General features: G+C 39.2%; 1 protein-coding gene across 11 annotated transcripts in view; it reads left to right on the plus strand.

The window, feature by feature from the left end:
- Spidr (scaffold protein involved in DNA repair) overlaps positions 1–16,124 on the plus strand; it is a 245,309-nt gene that overhangs the window by 47,357 nt on the left and 181,828 nt on the right. For 10 of the 11 annotated variants that reach the window (XR_005879026.1, XR_005879027.1, XM_040751217.1 and 7 more), the window contains 2 exons: positions 3,630–3,883; positions 5,838–5,938. Coding sequence is in view for 9 of the 11 variants with exons in the window: in XM_040751217.1 (XP_040607151.1) it covers positions 3,630–3,883; positions 5,838–5,938 (355 nt within the window). In the remaining 2 variants the exon portion in view is untranslated. Of the gene's footprint in view, positions 1–3,226; positions 3,339–3,629; positions 3,884–5,837; positions 5,939–16,124 lie in introns of those variants that run through there. The other variant, XM_040751220.1, reaches the window with a different exon arrangement.

The raw sequence follows: 16,124 nt of genomic DNA on the forward strand, positions 1-16,124 counted from the left end.
CTCAGTCTGCTTTCTTACACACGCCTGGACTGCCGACCAGAAGTGGCAACACCCGCAATGGGCTGGGTGCTCCCATGGCAGTCACTAATTAGAAAGTGCTACACTGGCCAGTTTCATGGGCATTTTTTCAGCAGATGTTCTTTCTTCCCAAATGACTCTGGCCTGTCTCTAGTTGGAATGAAAATTCAGCACACTTAGTGTGTTTCAGAGCAGACAGAAGACATCAAAAGAAAGTATTAGATCCAACAAAATGGCCTTATGATGCAAATTTCAGTTTTCTTATCCACTTTTAAAAATAATCTTACAAGTTCAGAAATTTGAGTAAAACAAGAAAGAAATATTTTAAGAACTGTTAGACAGTTACTCACATTCTTAAATAATCCCTGTTTATGTTAAAGATTTCTAACAACTCTAGCAAATATATTAGAATTGTGCCAGAAAAGGCAAGTTTTCTTTTTTTATAATAATAATTTTTAAAATTTAGGTTAGCAACAATCTTGTTTCACATGTCAATCCCAGCTCTCTCTTCTTCCCCTCCTCCCCCATCCTACCAACCAGGTTCCCCAGTCCCCCACCCGGTCTCCACTCTGATCCCAGGGAGGGTGAGGCTCTCCATGGTGGATCTCCAGTAACCGTCATTTCATCCAGGGCAGGGCCTAGCCTCTCCCTCAAGAGTCCCGGCTTAGAGAACCTCCCATATTGTGGCATGGGCACTCAAAGTCTATTTGTACGCCAGGGATAAATACTACCCAAGGCCCCATAGATCACCTAGGCCTCCTCACTGACATGCCCATTCATGGGGTCTGGGTCAGTCCCATGCTTTCCTCACAGCCATCCATCTGGGGTCCAAGAGCTCCCCCTTGTTCAGGACAACTGTTTCTGTGGGTTAAACCAGCCCCCCATCTTAACTTCTTTGCTCCTCAGTTCTCTCTTTCTGACACTGGATTCCAGGAGTTCAGTTCAGTGTTTGTCTGTGGGTGTCTGCCTCTGCTTTCATCAGTCTCTGGATGAAGGTTCTATTTCCCAGACTCTCTGGCAGTGGGATTTTAGGCTAGCACTCCCCTGATTCTTGTCTAAAATCCATAAATGAGTGAGTACATACCATGTTTCTCTTTTTGTGATTGGGTTACCTCACTCAAGATGTTTTCTTCTAGTGCCATCCATTTGCCTGCAAATTTCAAGATTCCATTTTTTTTTCCGCTGAATAGTACTCTATTGTGTAAATGTACCATATTTTCTCTATCCGCTCTTCAGCTGAGGGGCATCTAGGTTGCTTCCAGGTTCTGGCTATTACAAATAATGCTGCTTTGAACATAGTGAAACAGACATCCTATTGCATGAATGTGCATCTTTTGGGTAAATGCCTAAGAGTGGAATTTCTGGGTCTTGTGGTAGGCTGATTCCCATTTTCCTGAGGAATCTGCAAAGTGGCTGTACAAGTCAGCACTCCCACCAGCAGTTTAGGAGTGTTCCCCTTTCTCGGCATCTCACTGGATGCTGAGAAAACCTTTGACAAAATCCAACACCCCTTCATGGTAAAGGTATTGGAGAGATCTGTGATAACAGGAACTTACCTCAATGTAACAAAAGCTATATACAGCAAACCAACAGCCAAAATCAAACTAAATGGACAGAAACTCAACGCAATTCCTCTAAGATCAGGAACAAGACAAGGCTGTCCACTCTCTCCATACCTCTTCAATATTGTACTTGAAGTTCTAGCTAGAGCAATTCGACAACATAAGGAGATCAAGGGGATACAAATTGGAAAGGAAGAGGTCAAATTTTCACTATTTTCAGATGATATGATAGTTTACATAAGTGACCCAAATAACTCTACCAAGGAACTCCTGCAGCTGATAAATACTTTCAGCAAAGTGGCAGGATACAAGATCAACTCAAGAAAATCAGTAGCCCTACTATACAGACAATAAAAGGACTGAGAAAGAAATCAGAGAAACATCATCCTTTACAATAGCCACAAACAACATAAAATACCTTGGGGTAACACTAACCAAACAAGTGAAAGACCTGTATAGCAAGAACTTTGAGTCTTTAAAGAAAGAAATTAAAGACACCAGAAGGTAGAAAGATTTCCCATGCTCTTGGATAGGTAGGATGGCAATCTTACCAAAAGCAATATATAGATTTAATGCAATCCCCATTAAAATCCCAGCACAATTCTTCACAGACCTTAAAAGAACAATAATCAACTTTGTATGGAAAAACAGAAGACCCAGGATAGCTGAAACAACCTTATTCAACAAAGCAACATTTGGAGGCATCACCATCCCTGACTTCAAGCTCTATTATAGACAGGTAGACCAATGGAATCGAATTGAACACCGTGATATTAACCCATACCTGTATGAACATCTGATTTTCGACAAAGAAGCTAAAAATATACAATGGAAAAAAGAAAGCATCTTCAACAAATGGTGCTGGCATAACTGGATGCTGGCATGTAGAAGAATGCGGATAGATCCATTGCCATGCACAAAACTTAAGTCCAAATGGATCAAAGACCTCAACATAAATCCAGCCACACTGAACCTGTTAGAAGAGAAAGTGGGAGGCACCCTTGAACAAATTGGTACAGGAGACTACTCCTGAATATAACTCCAGTAGTACAGACACTAAGATCGACAATTAATAAATGGTACCTCCTGAAATGGAGAAGCCTCTGTAAGGCAAAGGACACAGTCAGCAAGACAAAAAGGCAACCCACAGATTGGGAAAAGATATTCACTAACCCCACATCTGACAGAGGTCTGATCTCCAAAATTTACAAAGAACTCAAGAAGCAAGTCTCCAAACGTCAAAGGATCCAATCAAAAAGTGGGGTACAGAACTAAATAGATAATTCTCAGTAGAGGAGTCTAAAATGGCTGACAGACATCCTTAGCTCAACATCCTTAGCCATCAGGGAAATGCAAATCATACAACTCTGAGATACCATCTCACTTCTGTCAGAATGGCTAAAATCAAAAAAACTCAAATGACAGTTTATGCTGGAGAGGCAAGTTTTCATATTTACTCTTAGTGGCTCTTTTGCTGAGTTAAAATGCTTTATACCTAAAGAGACAGTGTCTTTATATTTGGTTTATGACAAATAATGAATGTTGTCTCCTCATTAAAAAATTTTTTTTTTGGTTTTTATGAGACAGGGTTTCTCTGTATTGTTTTGGAGGCTGTCGGTCCAGCCCATCCTCGAACTCACAGAGATCTGCCTATCTCTGCCTCCTGAGTGCTGGGATTAAAGGCGTGCGCCACCACTGCCGGGCTCTGCTCATTAAAATGTTAAAGCTAAGAAATACCCTCCTCCCAACAAATATCAGGTAATGACTGCTTCTAGATTCTCAGGTATGTTACTAGCTCACACTGGATAATCCAGTACATATGGCACATGCTATTAGTTTGCTGAAGAATGATAAAAACAAAAGCAAAAAAAAAAAACTTGAGTTGATTTGATGTAGTCTATAAATTATTGCCTGACTTGCAGCTAGTTTAACTTACTCTTCTCTTTATTTTTTAGTATTAAGGTTTTTTTTTGTGAGAACATAGATAGCCATATATGCATGTGTACTTAAATGAAGAATATTTAATTGCATCTCTTTTAATTTTTGCAGCCAATTTCTACAGAAATTTTGGAGTATTCATCAGATAGTGACAAAGAAGATGACCCAGAAAATGCCCTGTTCATTGATTCAGAATCCCCTCACAAATACCAGGTGGATTTCAAATCAGATGCAAGACAGTCTTTGAGTAGACAGACTGACTCATTGGCAAATTCAGCTCCTCCACTTTTGAGCACACCCCAGAAATACATGGTCAAGTTTCCCAAGACTACAGAAAATTCAGCAACAAAGAAGAAATTTTTAAGGTTAAATCATCTTTGTAATTTTCTTTTCCTTTGTTCTTTTCTTTCTTTAAAACATCCACTGAGACTTTAATTTTTAAAATACATGTTTAATTGAGAAAGAAAATTGATAAAATAAAATTCTTATTTTGATAGACAATTAGTGAGCCTGTTCAGGGCCAGTTTACAAAGTTGTTCATTCAAGTGGAGATGTGTTGTTTGGCCTATCAAGTTTTATTAAGCATCAGTACTCTGTTAGATAGAGACAGGTGAATCACTGTTCCATTATCAAATGTAACTTATAAAGAGAGAAATATATATAAGTCCATTATTTTACCTTTATAGCATGAGTATGGTAAGAGAGAGTTACCAAATTAATGTCTAAGAATGTAAGAAAGTAGAAGAGAGCTTCGATTGAGGGATAAAAATACCTCATATGGCTGAGGAGAGCCACAGTGGATGAAAATCCTTGTTACTAGTGTATCAGACCTTTGTGAGTGTGTCATGTCTGCAGGAGCCTTTAGAGACATGACTCAACTTTATGTGTTACAAGGTGTTTTTGTTATAAATTGGAACAAAATAATGTCCCTGTCATGATACCAAAGAACAAGAAAGATCCACAGTAATACAGAGTACAGTTAGTGACTTAGTGGCAGATGTTTGATTGTGTATAGCGGGAAGACCACAGGATTCCTGTCATTTGAGTCAAAGGAAAAGGGCTTATTAAATGGTGAAGACAAAAGTGACCTCATTCAGGTTTAAAAGGACATGGGCAGTAGGAAGTTAATATCATGGGCATCAAACACATACCTGATGCTGATAGGTTCAGTCATAAAGCTATACATACCACTCTGATGGTTTAGTTTGTTTGTATCATAGTGGGAAATACTATAAGTGGAACCCTCTAGTAATACTGGGTAGACATTATGACTCAAGATAGTCACAATCACAACATTCTGAATCCAATAATGCCCCAAATGAAGGTGTGGCTTCAAAAGACAATGGTAGTTGGATTTGATGATGCACACCTCTAAAAATACTACAAGCATTAGGATTGTAATTCAAGAAAGCCTGTGTAACATTGTGAATTTGATGTCAGATTAGGGTGCTACACAGTTAGATCTCATCTCAAAAATCCAGGAACTAGGAATCTAACTCAGTGATAGAGTATTTATTTGTCTAGTATATGTCTGGCTCTGGGTTTAGTTACTAAGAAGGAGTGTGTGGGAAGGATGTTGTGCTTGATATTAGAATGATTTTAATGGCACAGCTGATGTTATCCAGTTCTAGAACATAATGTTCCCAACTCTATTGAGGACCTTCTGTGTGCCAAGCATGTTTTTGTATACAGGAGATATGACAGTAAGCCTCTGTCCTGACTGAAGACTGGTTGTCATCCAGGAAGTAGTTACAGTGTTAGAAATGAAGTAGTAGGAGCAGCAGATTTTAAATGGGAAGTGGTTGATTGAACACATTAGGAGTTAAGCTACTTGGTGGTAGTTTCTTAGGCATGAATTAATGGAGAGAGGTACCTTGTAAATTTCAGGTTTAGAAATTTAGATGAGGTGGGTAGGTGAAATAGAGGAAAGTAATTCAAGAAATTCATAGGATTTTCCTTCCTTTACTCCTTTTCCCATTTCTCCTATTTGCATGATAGGATGCAGCATTTTCTAACCCTAGCCAAGCGATGAGTGCAGGTAGTAAATGCACAGCACCTTTACGGAGTGGACAGATTAAGAAAGTGTGGAAAGGGAATCATACTGACTTAACTGCAAATTCTATGACTGTAATAGCAGTCCAACTTCGGTGAGGATCAGGAAATAGACCTTCTAAGAAAATGAGGAATTGGAAATGATGCCCAGAAAGAATGTAATACAGGTTTCCTTGTTTCATCTCTTTCTGGTTGGGAGTGTGAAATTTAAAAGCTGCAGCTGTTATGAGGAACTTTTATTTAAACACAATATAATTTATTAAACAGAGGTGGCCTAGCAGAAAGACTAAAAGAACTGCAGAATCGAGAGAGATCTGCCATTTCTTTGTGGAGACATCGACGTGTTTCTTACAAAATGACACCTTTAGGTAAGATTTTCATAAATGTCTGATATAATGGGTACATATATTCTAGGTAAAAAGTTTTTCACATTAAAATATATGAAGGGATTGTTAGTGTTTTCGTGACTTAAAATATTCTCTCCAACAGTCTTTGTTTTGGTGAATACTTTTCAAAATATAACTGAAAACTGTTTTGGTGGGGCATGGGAGCTAGCTGATCTGGTAAACGCTTGCTGTGTAAGTCTGAGGGTCTATCTCAGTGCAGGTCTCTAGTGTGCATTTGAAAAGGGACCATAATCCCAGCTCTGGCCCATCTGTCTAGCCAAATAATTGAGCTTCAGGCTCAGTGAAACATTGTCCCTCTCTCTCTCTCTCTCTCTCTCTCTCTCTCTCTCTCTCTCTCTCTCTCTCTCTCTCTCTCTCTCTCTCTCTCTCTCTCTCACACACACACACGAACCTTGCACACACATGTAATCTCTTCACACACACAGAAAAGGATATTTTTACCACTATAAAATGTTATCATTGTTATAACATTTGCAAATGCCACATATTCTACTTCATCTTTATTGTATAACAGCTGTAAGGAAATTAGTATATAAGTCAGAAAACATACAAAATTGCTTTCAGCATAGAAGCAAAATAATTTTAAAGATGATACAATATAGCCGCGCGTTGGTGGTGCACGCCTTTAATCCCAGCACTCGGGAGGCAGAGGCAGGCGGATCTCTGTGAGTTTGAGGCCAGCCTGGTCTACAGAGCGAGTTCCAGGACAGCCTCCAAAGCCACAGAGAAACCCTGTCTCGAAAAACCAAAAAAAAAAAAAAAAAAAAAAAAAAAAAAGATGATATAATGTATAGATGCTTACTCAAAAAATGAAATTTTTAAGAGGTTACTGATCTGAGCATGTCAGTGGTGGTGCACACCTTTAATCCTAACACTTGGGAGACAGAGGCATGTTGATCTCTGAGTTTGAGGCCAGCCTGGTCTACAGAGTAAATTCCAGGACATCCAGTGCTGTTACAAGCAGAGAAACTGTCTTGAAAAGCAAAATCAGACAACAACAACAACAGTAACAACAACAACAAAAAGAGTTTACCAATCTGGACAACTACTTAAGCAAATCTCATACACAGGTGATTAAAAGTAGGCAAAAATACTCAATCTAAACCCAATCATTATTCTTTGGTCATTCAAAGTGGTCTCTAAAATGTTGATAACTTTTCAGTCTGAACATTTTGAGCATTTCCCACATCAGAACTTTCAATTTATTAGCCATTATGTTTTTTTTCCTTCTGATGTAGCTCTGGCATCAGTTTTCAAATGACTGTTAGTGACTTCTTTTAACTTATGCTGATAGAAATATAATATAAATTTAATACAATTTTCACACCCTGTCCTTTTCACAAGAAATTGATTTCATAAATTTGCATCATACAAATTAGTGTCAAGAACTGTCAGGATTGCTTTACCTTATATGGTGGTATATTATTTGTTTTTCCAGAGTTGGGATTGCATATATTCATCTTTTCCTATGTAATGTAGTAAATAAATAAGCCCAAGCGCTAATCCAGAGTCCCATGTTGATACTTAAGACTTATATGATGGGGGTGGCAAGATGGCCCAACAGGTGTAGATGCTTGCTGTCAGCATTAGTTTGCTCCCTAGAGCCCACATCACTGAAAGAGAACCAGCTCCCATTAGATTGGCTTCTGACTTCCACATGCTTCCCTTGGCACATATTTGCTTCCATCAAAACACAAAACAGATAAATGAAATGTTAAAAAGGAACAAAGGGAAGGAAGATGGTTTAATGGATTTATAATTCTAAATTCATAAAGAAAATTTGATATTAAAATAGTGACAACTATCCTTGGTGAGATTATGCAAGGGTAGATGTTCATATGTGCATTATTGATGGGTTTGTGTATATCACAGAAAAGAAAGAAGTCCTTTATTACAATGAGGATTGACCAGATTGATTTATACATGGAGAGATTAAATATAATTTCTTAGTAAGACAGGCTAACTCAGTGTCATGTTCTCATATTTATTTCTTGAGGGTTATCTTTCAAAACATAAGGTTTCATAAGTAACGTTAAATGTGATGGCATTCTTTTTTTTTTTTTTTTTTTTTTTGGTTTTACGAGATAGGGTTTCTCTGTTTTGGAGGCTGTCGGTCCAGCCTGGCCTCAAACTCACAGAGATCCGCCTGCCTCTGCCTCCCGAGTGCTGGGATTAAAGGCGTGCGCCACCAACGCCCGGCGTTGCAAAGATTCATTGCAATTGTGGTAATGAATTACTTATAAGTGGACAGAATTATCAAAACTCCAGATGTTCATTAAAACTTTCCATCATTTAAACTTTTTCATAGGAATCAAAGAAGGGCTTTTGAGAGTTTGAATGCCACTTATTACAAGCTTTGTATGATGTATTCTTTAGAATAAAATAATAAATTCATCATTCATTAGAAAGAAAGTAGAGAGAATTTCAGTTTGAAATCTTTCTTGATTCTGTGAAATCTTGATACTATGTGTGCTTTCCTCATATAGAGGATTTGAGGAAACCCCTCATCATCTGCCATGGAGGAGGCTATTAATGGGCATGGCAAAGTTAGTTTCCAGGATTGTAGTAAATAGATTAATATCTATTTTGTAAAATAAAGGTTTCTCATTATTTCAGTTTAAATACATGACAGAAAAGCTAAAAGGGGTGGTTTTGTTTTCCTTTTTATCCTCCAGCAATATGACTTTCTTAATTTTGCCAAGGAAAGATTTCTTCAGGATATTGCTACTTTCATAGCATTTACTCTCAGGAGAGATCGCAATGTTTATAATTGGTAAAGATTCACTGTAAGTGCCATAAATAATTGCTTCAGCATAAAATACTTGTTCTTGAGTTGCTTCCCTCCCTCCCCAAACATATATGGTTTCATTAAGTTCCAGAGCTGTTCTCTTCACAGGTTTGATGAAGGGCTAAACATATTGGTGGTCCTTTACCTTCTAGAAGATGCTCTTACGTTTTCTGTAAAGCTGGTTAGGGTCTTTGGATTCTATCTTTTTCTCTTTTCTACTTGATTTCTAACTTCTCTTGATAAGTCCAGAAATACTTTTTATGGAATCAATTGAGCTCTGTCTTTAAAATATGAAAGGCAGACTTTTAAAACAGGGCCTGTGTTTTTCTATCAGCTTTTTAAAGATCTGCTTGCTTTGTTTGTTTGTTTTGGAAACAGGATCTCACTGTATTAGTCAGGGTGGCCTCAAGTTTACTGAGATATTCCAATCTCCACCTACCGGATGCTAGCATTAAAGGTGTACATTACCACTCTTGGTCTAATTTTTAGTGACAGAAATTTTGATGAACAGATGTAGATTCACCTCTTCTTATTAAAATGGCTTCTTCAATAACCCTTCCTGTAACTAACATACTTGGTTTTAAATATTTGAATTTCTTTGAAGAAATCTTTTTCTGATATCTCATTGCATATTCACATGCATGTGCGGGAAAGTTCAGAATGTCATGCTTCATATGATGTTCTATCAACTTATTTGTCAAGTGTGTTCTATGTACCTTGAATTATATATTTGAGGTCTATTGCACTGTGAGTCTTGGGCTGAGAATATTCAGAAACAGGTATCATTAATAACATGCCTATCTTTAAGTGAAGGCTTTGTGTTTCACATGAAAGATAAACCATGTGATGTATTCCTTCAGCATTCAAGGCAGCTGGTGGGAGACTGTGTTTTATATGCTAACCAGCTACAGTGTGCTCTTGTTTAGTTTCATTTTCTGGAACTGCCAGTCATGTGAAATTCATTTTTGTGTATGTTGTCTCCTGTGCTTATTGCTTCATCCTGGCCGAACGTGCTAGTAAGCAACAAAGTTCTCTGGAGGGGTAGAACAGGAGATGCAGTAAGAGGTGTCACAGGAAGCTATGTTAATGTCCTGGGCACTCACTGCCACAGAGAGTGAGGGGGCAACTAATCTGAGCAAGCTGTACTTCTACAGACAGCAAGGGCCAAGGATCTGCCTCAGACTCCAAAGCTGCACTGGCTCTGGGCTGGGCTTCTCCGCTAGAAGCCTGAGAGCTGAGCCTAATGAGAAAACAGCTAGGCAAAGCAGCAAAAGCCAAGCAGGAGTTTGCTGGGAAGGGCCATGGCTTGGGAGAACTAAGAGGGAACACATCTCCCCAGGCAGTCTTCTTTCCCTGTTTCCACTTTAAAATTCATGTTTTTTTATAGGTTATTCTCATATGAAAGTTGCTTTTGGCTCTTGAGTCCCTATATTTGCCTTTCTTAGCAATTGTCCAGACATAGAGCACTTACCATGCTACATGTCTTTCAGTGAGATCCATTTGTGTTAATGGTCTCTCCTCTTTTGTAAGTCTAGTTTTACTTCTTGTTTTCTGCCTTTCTGTATTCATTGAAAGACTAGGAGATAACCCCAGACTGCTGTGTCTAATAGTTATAAATTTGCCATGCTCTTGTTTAGACACTCATTGCTCTGGATCATGGTAGATTTTGTTCATTTCACTTAAATAATGCGACTTACATCCTGAATTAGAAGTTTTTCATTGGAGTGTACCTTTCTAACCATTATTAATAGGGATAAGGAATTTATAAAGCAGATATCAAGTATAAAACTACAGTGTGGATATCCTGGATTCTTGCAGTTTTTCCATGAATGTTTTCTAACTCTTTTTTGCTGTGTGCGTATATTGAGTTGACTTCATGGAGACATTATTTTGTATGCCTGTTAACTCAAAATGCTTAGAGTCTTTTGATACTTCAGAGCCTGCCCCCCCAATGTCATAAAGTATTCAGATGCCTAAAACTTATAGTTGATAATCTCATTCAGACTACCAGATTCTACTCCCTGGCACTTATAATACAAAATGCATTCAGTTCAGTTTCAAAATTCTGCATAGTCTTTCACAGTCTCAATAGTTTTAAAACTAGTCCAACTCTCTTCTGAGACTCAAGGCAAGCTCTTAATTGTAACCATTTGTAAAATAAAAAAGGAAATTATGTACTTGCAATACCTAGAGTATACATTACTGGTCCAAAATGGAGGAATCTGGGCCCAGTAAAGAAATACTGGATCAAAGCAAGACCAAAACCCAGCAGGGTAAACTCCATATCCTGTAGTACAATGTCTCCATCTTTCCAGATTTTCTATCTATAATATCCTTTGTGTCTGAGGACTGGTTCCATTCCTGTGTCCAGTTTTCCTTTGCAAATATTTCATGGCCCTGTTACCTCTAATATCTTGAGATCTCCAGTAGATTCAGGCTTCACTTTCAGGCTTCATAAAATGGTTTCTCAGAGCCTCTTGTCCACTCAGGACTTCATGAGAGATTGCCCTGCCACATGTTGCCCGGCCTCAGTAGTCCTCTGTAACCATAGAGGAAGATCCCATAACCCCTTTACCTACTAAAGCCAGGACCATATGGATAGTTCAGCTGCCGGATTGGAGTGGAGCCTGTACCCTTGAATCACATTTGTAGCAGCTTTAGTTTGTGGTTGCTGTTTCAGGAGTACAAATTCCTTAGGTCTTTTCCTTTCACAGTTTTATAAGCTTAGGTGGGTGGAAAACTGCCCTTTTTCCTTTGTTCCACTGCACATCTCTGGCTTTTAACACAAACCTAGGGAGCATTATAATTGTAGTTGCTCTGAGAAGTGTCAAGAGTGGTGGTTTAAGGAACCTTTCTGTTGGGGAAGCTTTAATGTCCCCTCTTACACATCTATGTGTGTATGTATGTGTCTGTCTGTAGAGCTATCTACTCACAGGTTTGCTGAGTAAATAATGGAAGTAGAAAATTGAGTTGGAGGAGGAAGAAAAGCCCATTTCAGGGAAAGTAAGGCTTGCATTAGTAAAGCATAAAAGTGAATAGGTTAGTATCTGGGGTCATTTGTGGAGTAATTTGACATCACTGGCAATAGTAACATCAGTAACTACAGATTCTGTGGAGTAAGCTCATGCTTTAGTTGACTCAGAATTCTTGGTCCCTCCACCCATTTTTTCTGATCATTTTTCTTCATCCACTTCAGGTGCTCTCTTGACTCTTAGAGAGTACTTAAAGTTTTCAATATGAATCTGGACTATAACTTTTTTTAACAACTATTCCAACAGCAGGTTGGGTGACACATTTTCTGGTTTTGCTCTGGTGGCATTATGGAGCATTGTTTTGAATAATATCCATTCTGTTGGTGTCTACAATATCACACTTCTTATAGATTCACATGTATATGAGCAAATGAACATCTCCATATTTTCTGAAAGGGCTAGAGAATATATAACAAGTGTTTATCCTCTTTCTCTGTGTATTAATCTTGGTGAACTGTAGATGGTTTTGTTAGACGGCTTTACAGGATTTGGAGGCGTAGTTCTGTTGGTGGAATGCTTGCATTTCATTCACGAAGTCCTATGTTCATTGCTCAGCACTGCATAAGTCAAGTGTGGTGCACACCTGTAATCTCCGCCTTCGGGAGATGGAGGTAGGAGAAGAGCAGCTGAAGGTCATTCTCAACTAGATAGCAAATTTAAGACCAGCCTAGACTTTGTGAGTCCCTGTCTCAAAGAAGCAGAGGGTAAGAAAATTCCTGTCCTCTACAAAAGAATGATTTCAAATTCTCTGCTCACATCCTAGCTTACTTTACATTGTCTTTTCTTTTATAGTACTTTACTTAGCCATGCACATTAATTTTCAGAATAACATGCACAGGATGATTTAAGGTCAGTGGACTCTATTTCAAATAAATCAACAATCACAGTAACCACAGTTTTTTGTCATATCTCCTTTTATATTTTTTGTGTCCTCTTGACCATCTAAAACCAAATGGGCCCCCTACTTTCATCTCAGTTAGCTCATCAAATGTTTTGTGAGCTTTTTCTAGGGAAAGGCAAACAAACCGTAGATAGGGAAGCAATGGTAGATCAAAGTGTTGATTCTGTCAAAGTCTGACTTAGCAAACCAGTGAGTTTATTGGGGTTATTTAATGGGATGGGTGATGGGTTGCTTGCAGAGCATGGGTAACTCAAAGGCATCACCAAAAGCCAACCCCAGCTGAGTAACAACTAATGGAATCTGCAATGCTAGAGCTGCACACATAGGTCAAATAGTCTCCTGGAAGCAACTCAAACTTGTCAGTGCTCTTTCCCAGGAATTATTTATTACTTTTATAATATTTGAGAGGAACCTTGTGAATTTTGTTAGTTTCATGAACTTCCTACTACTGGAAGGTTTCTTTCTTCTACTTCTGGAACACTTATGAGCTTTCCTTTTCCCTCCAAGAATAAACTGTTACACAACACTCCACACCTTCCTCCAGCTCTTAGATTCTTTCTGTCTCCTTTTTAGTAATGATCTAAGCATTGGAGAGAGTGATAGAGATGCCTGACAATGACTAAGCGCTGGACTTCTGTGCTACAGCAACATTAGTTGCTCTCAGGATCTTCATCAATGGTTATGAATTTCTCAAATACATCCAGTCTACAAAAGGAAGTTTTTGTCCATTAATAATTATTTGGGTGGAAACACAAATGTTCATAAACAACTTGACACACATTGTATTCATTCAACAAAACAACAGAGGTTCCTTCTTGACTAGATCCTATAACCTCCCACCCACAGCCTTTTGTCCTGGCATAAGTGCCAGACAGGAGTTCCTCCTGTGGAATAGGCCTTAAATTCAGTTGGGAAGCCGAATGTTGCACTCATAGTAATCATTACATTATTGAATCTATAGGCACATCCTCCTGGCATTTTGGTAATATAGCATACTTTTTTTTCTAACTCCTTGATTGTTTCTGTAATTTTATTATAGCCCCAGTGGGGCTATATCACAGCTTTACTTAAGGTAGCAACTTTACACGGGTTCTATTTCTTCCAGCCTGTTTTTTGAAGTTACCATAGATTGAATGAGAAAACTGACTTGAACCGGGAAGTGGTGGTGCACTCCTTTAATTTCAGCACTTGGAAAGCAGAGGGAGGCAGATCTCTGTCAATTTGAGGCCAGCCTGGTCTCCAGAGTGAGTTCCAGGATAGCCAGAGCTGTTACAGAGAGATATTCTGTCTCAAAAAACAAACAAACAAATAATTGTGTGTGTGTGTGAGAGAGAGAGAGAGAGAGAGAGAGAGAGAGAGAGAGAGAGAGAGAGAGAGAGAGAGAGAGAGAGAGAGAGAGAATGAACCAAGGCTATTATCATTAGAGAAATACAAATCAGGTATTTGGGTATTTTTTAATTTCAGGATTATAAATGTTTTTAGACTTAAAAATTTTTCACACAGTGTATTTAGATTATGTTTGTCCTCAGCTTCTCCTAACTCCTCCCAAGTTGACCTCTACCTTCTTATCCCCACTCCCCAATTTTATGTGTTCCTTTTTCGTGTGTTCTTTTTGTTGTTGGGATTAAAGGCGTGCGCCACCACTGCCTGGCTTTGTTGTTATTTTGTTAAGAGTCTGTGACTCCAATTTGTGCTGCCCATAAATATACTCCCAGTTGTGGTGGCATTCACTGGAGCATGGTCAACCTACTAGGAGCCATATCCTTAAAGAAAACTGACTCTCCCCCAGAAGCCCCTAGCTATCTGTAGTTTTCACTTATGTGTTCAGGCTCAAGAACTCCTTCCCACACCATGCTACAGTGCTGACTAGCTTAATTTCGTGCAGATTTTGTGCACACAAGCAGAGCTGCTGAGTTCATGGGTACAGCAGTCCTGTCATATTGAGAAGATAGTTTTGCTCAGGTCTTCTTTAGCCTATGACTCTTAAAAACGTTTCTACTATTGCTTTTGAGAAGGTCCCCAAGTAATTGTTTCTGGCAGTTACTCAAACTATTTCCTGGATGATGTGATATTTTGGTTAAGTGCTCCAACATTTATGGAAAATATTGCCCTAGCAGCATAGAAATGACCTTCGTTTGAACCATTCACCAAATTGCTAAACAGTATTCTTTGTAAAATGAGTGTCTCTGGTACTCACATTTCTTGGGCTCAAATTAGGAGATTGCTTCCAGCACATAAGTTGACTGACCTTATCCCATCCTCTTTTTCTCTCCCAGGTAAGTGGAATTGAGAGTGTTTTGTTTCAGTTCATAAAGGCATTCTTTTTAAATATTTTTTTATTTAGAAGCAATCTTACTTTACCTATCAACCCCCCTTCCCTCTCCCTCCCATCCTCCCATGTCCCTCACCCCATCTCCCACCCACTCCCCAAGGATAGTGAGGCCTTCCATGGGGGATCATCAAAGTCTGTCACATCATTTGGGTGAGGGCCTAGGCCCTCCTCTTTGTGTGTGGGCTGAAATAGTATCCCTCCATAGGGAATGGGCTTCCAAAGTCCATTTGTGCACTAGGGATAAATACTGATTCCACTGTTAGAGGACCCAAAGGATGCCTGGCAACCACATTCAGAGGGCTTGTTTTGGTCCAATGATGGTTCCCCAGCTTTATGACTGGGGTCCATGTGCTCTCACTAGGTCAGGTCAGCTGTTTCTGTAGGTTTCTCCAGCATGGTCTTGACTGCTTTGTTCATCTTCCCTCCCTGTCAACAATTGGATTCCAGGAGTATGGCTCAGTGCTTAGCTTCTGCTTCCATCAGTTACTGGATGACAGCTCTAGGATGGCAATTAAGGTAGTCATCAATCTCATTATAGGGGAAGGGCATCAAAGGCAGCCCTGTCCACTACTGCCTAGATTCTTAGTTGGGGTCATCTTTGTGGATCTCTGAACATTTCCCTAGTGCCAGATTTCTCTTTAGAACTATACTGGCTCCCTCTATTAAGGTATCTGTTTTCTTGTTCTCCTCTATTCCTCCCCGATTCAGTCTTCCTGATCCCGCTTGTTCTCCTCCCCGCCCCTCTTCTCCCCTTCTCTTTTTCCTCCTTCCCTCCTCTCTCCCCCCATGCTCCTAAAATTGCTCAGGAGTTCTTGTCCCTTTCTCCTTCTTTGGGGGAAATATACAAAGGCATTCTTTATTTGAGTCCTCCAGAACTCCTGGTGGTACTCTGCCCTGAGGACAGGTCTGTGCTGTCCCTTCCCTACAGCTGTGGTCACCAGTGCTGATGCTTATCATGGTGTCATATACCTCAGTCACCAAGGAAGCTGTGGTGCTCAGGCCATGATAATGGTTAATGTAAAGTAACTTGTTTATCCCCCAAGGTAGTAGGTGCTGTGGATATTGAGAAGACTTTATTTTATCTGGAATATTGT

Source organism: Mesocricetus auratus, unplaced genomic scaffold, assembly GCF_017639785.1.
Source record: "Mesocricetus auratus isolate SY011 unplaced genomic scaffold, BCM_Maur_2.0 Super-Scaffold_100008, whole genome shotgun sequence".
NCBI lineage: Eukaryota > Metazoa > Chordata > Mammalia > Rodentia > Cricetidae > Mesocricetus > Mesocricetus auratus.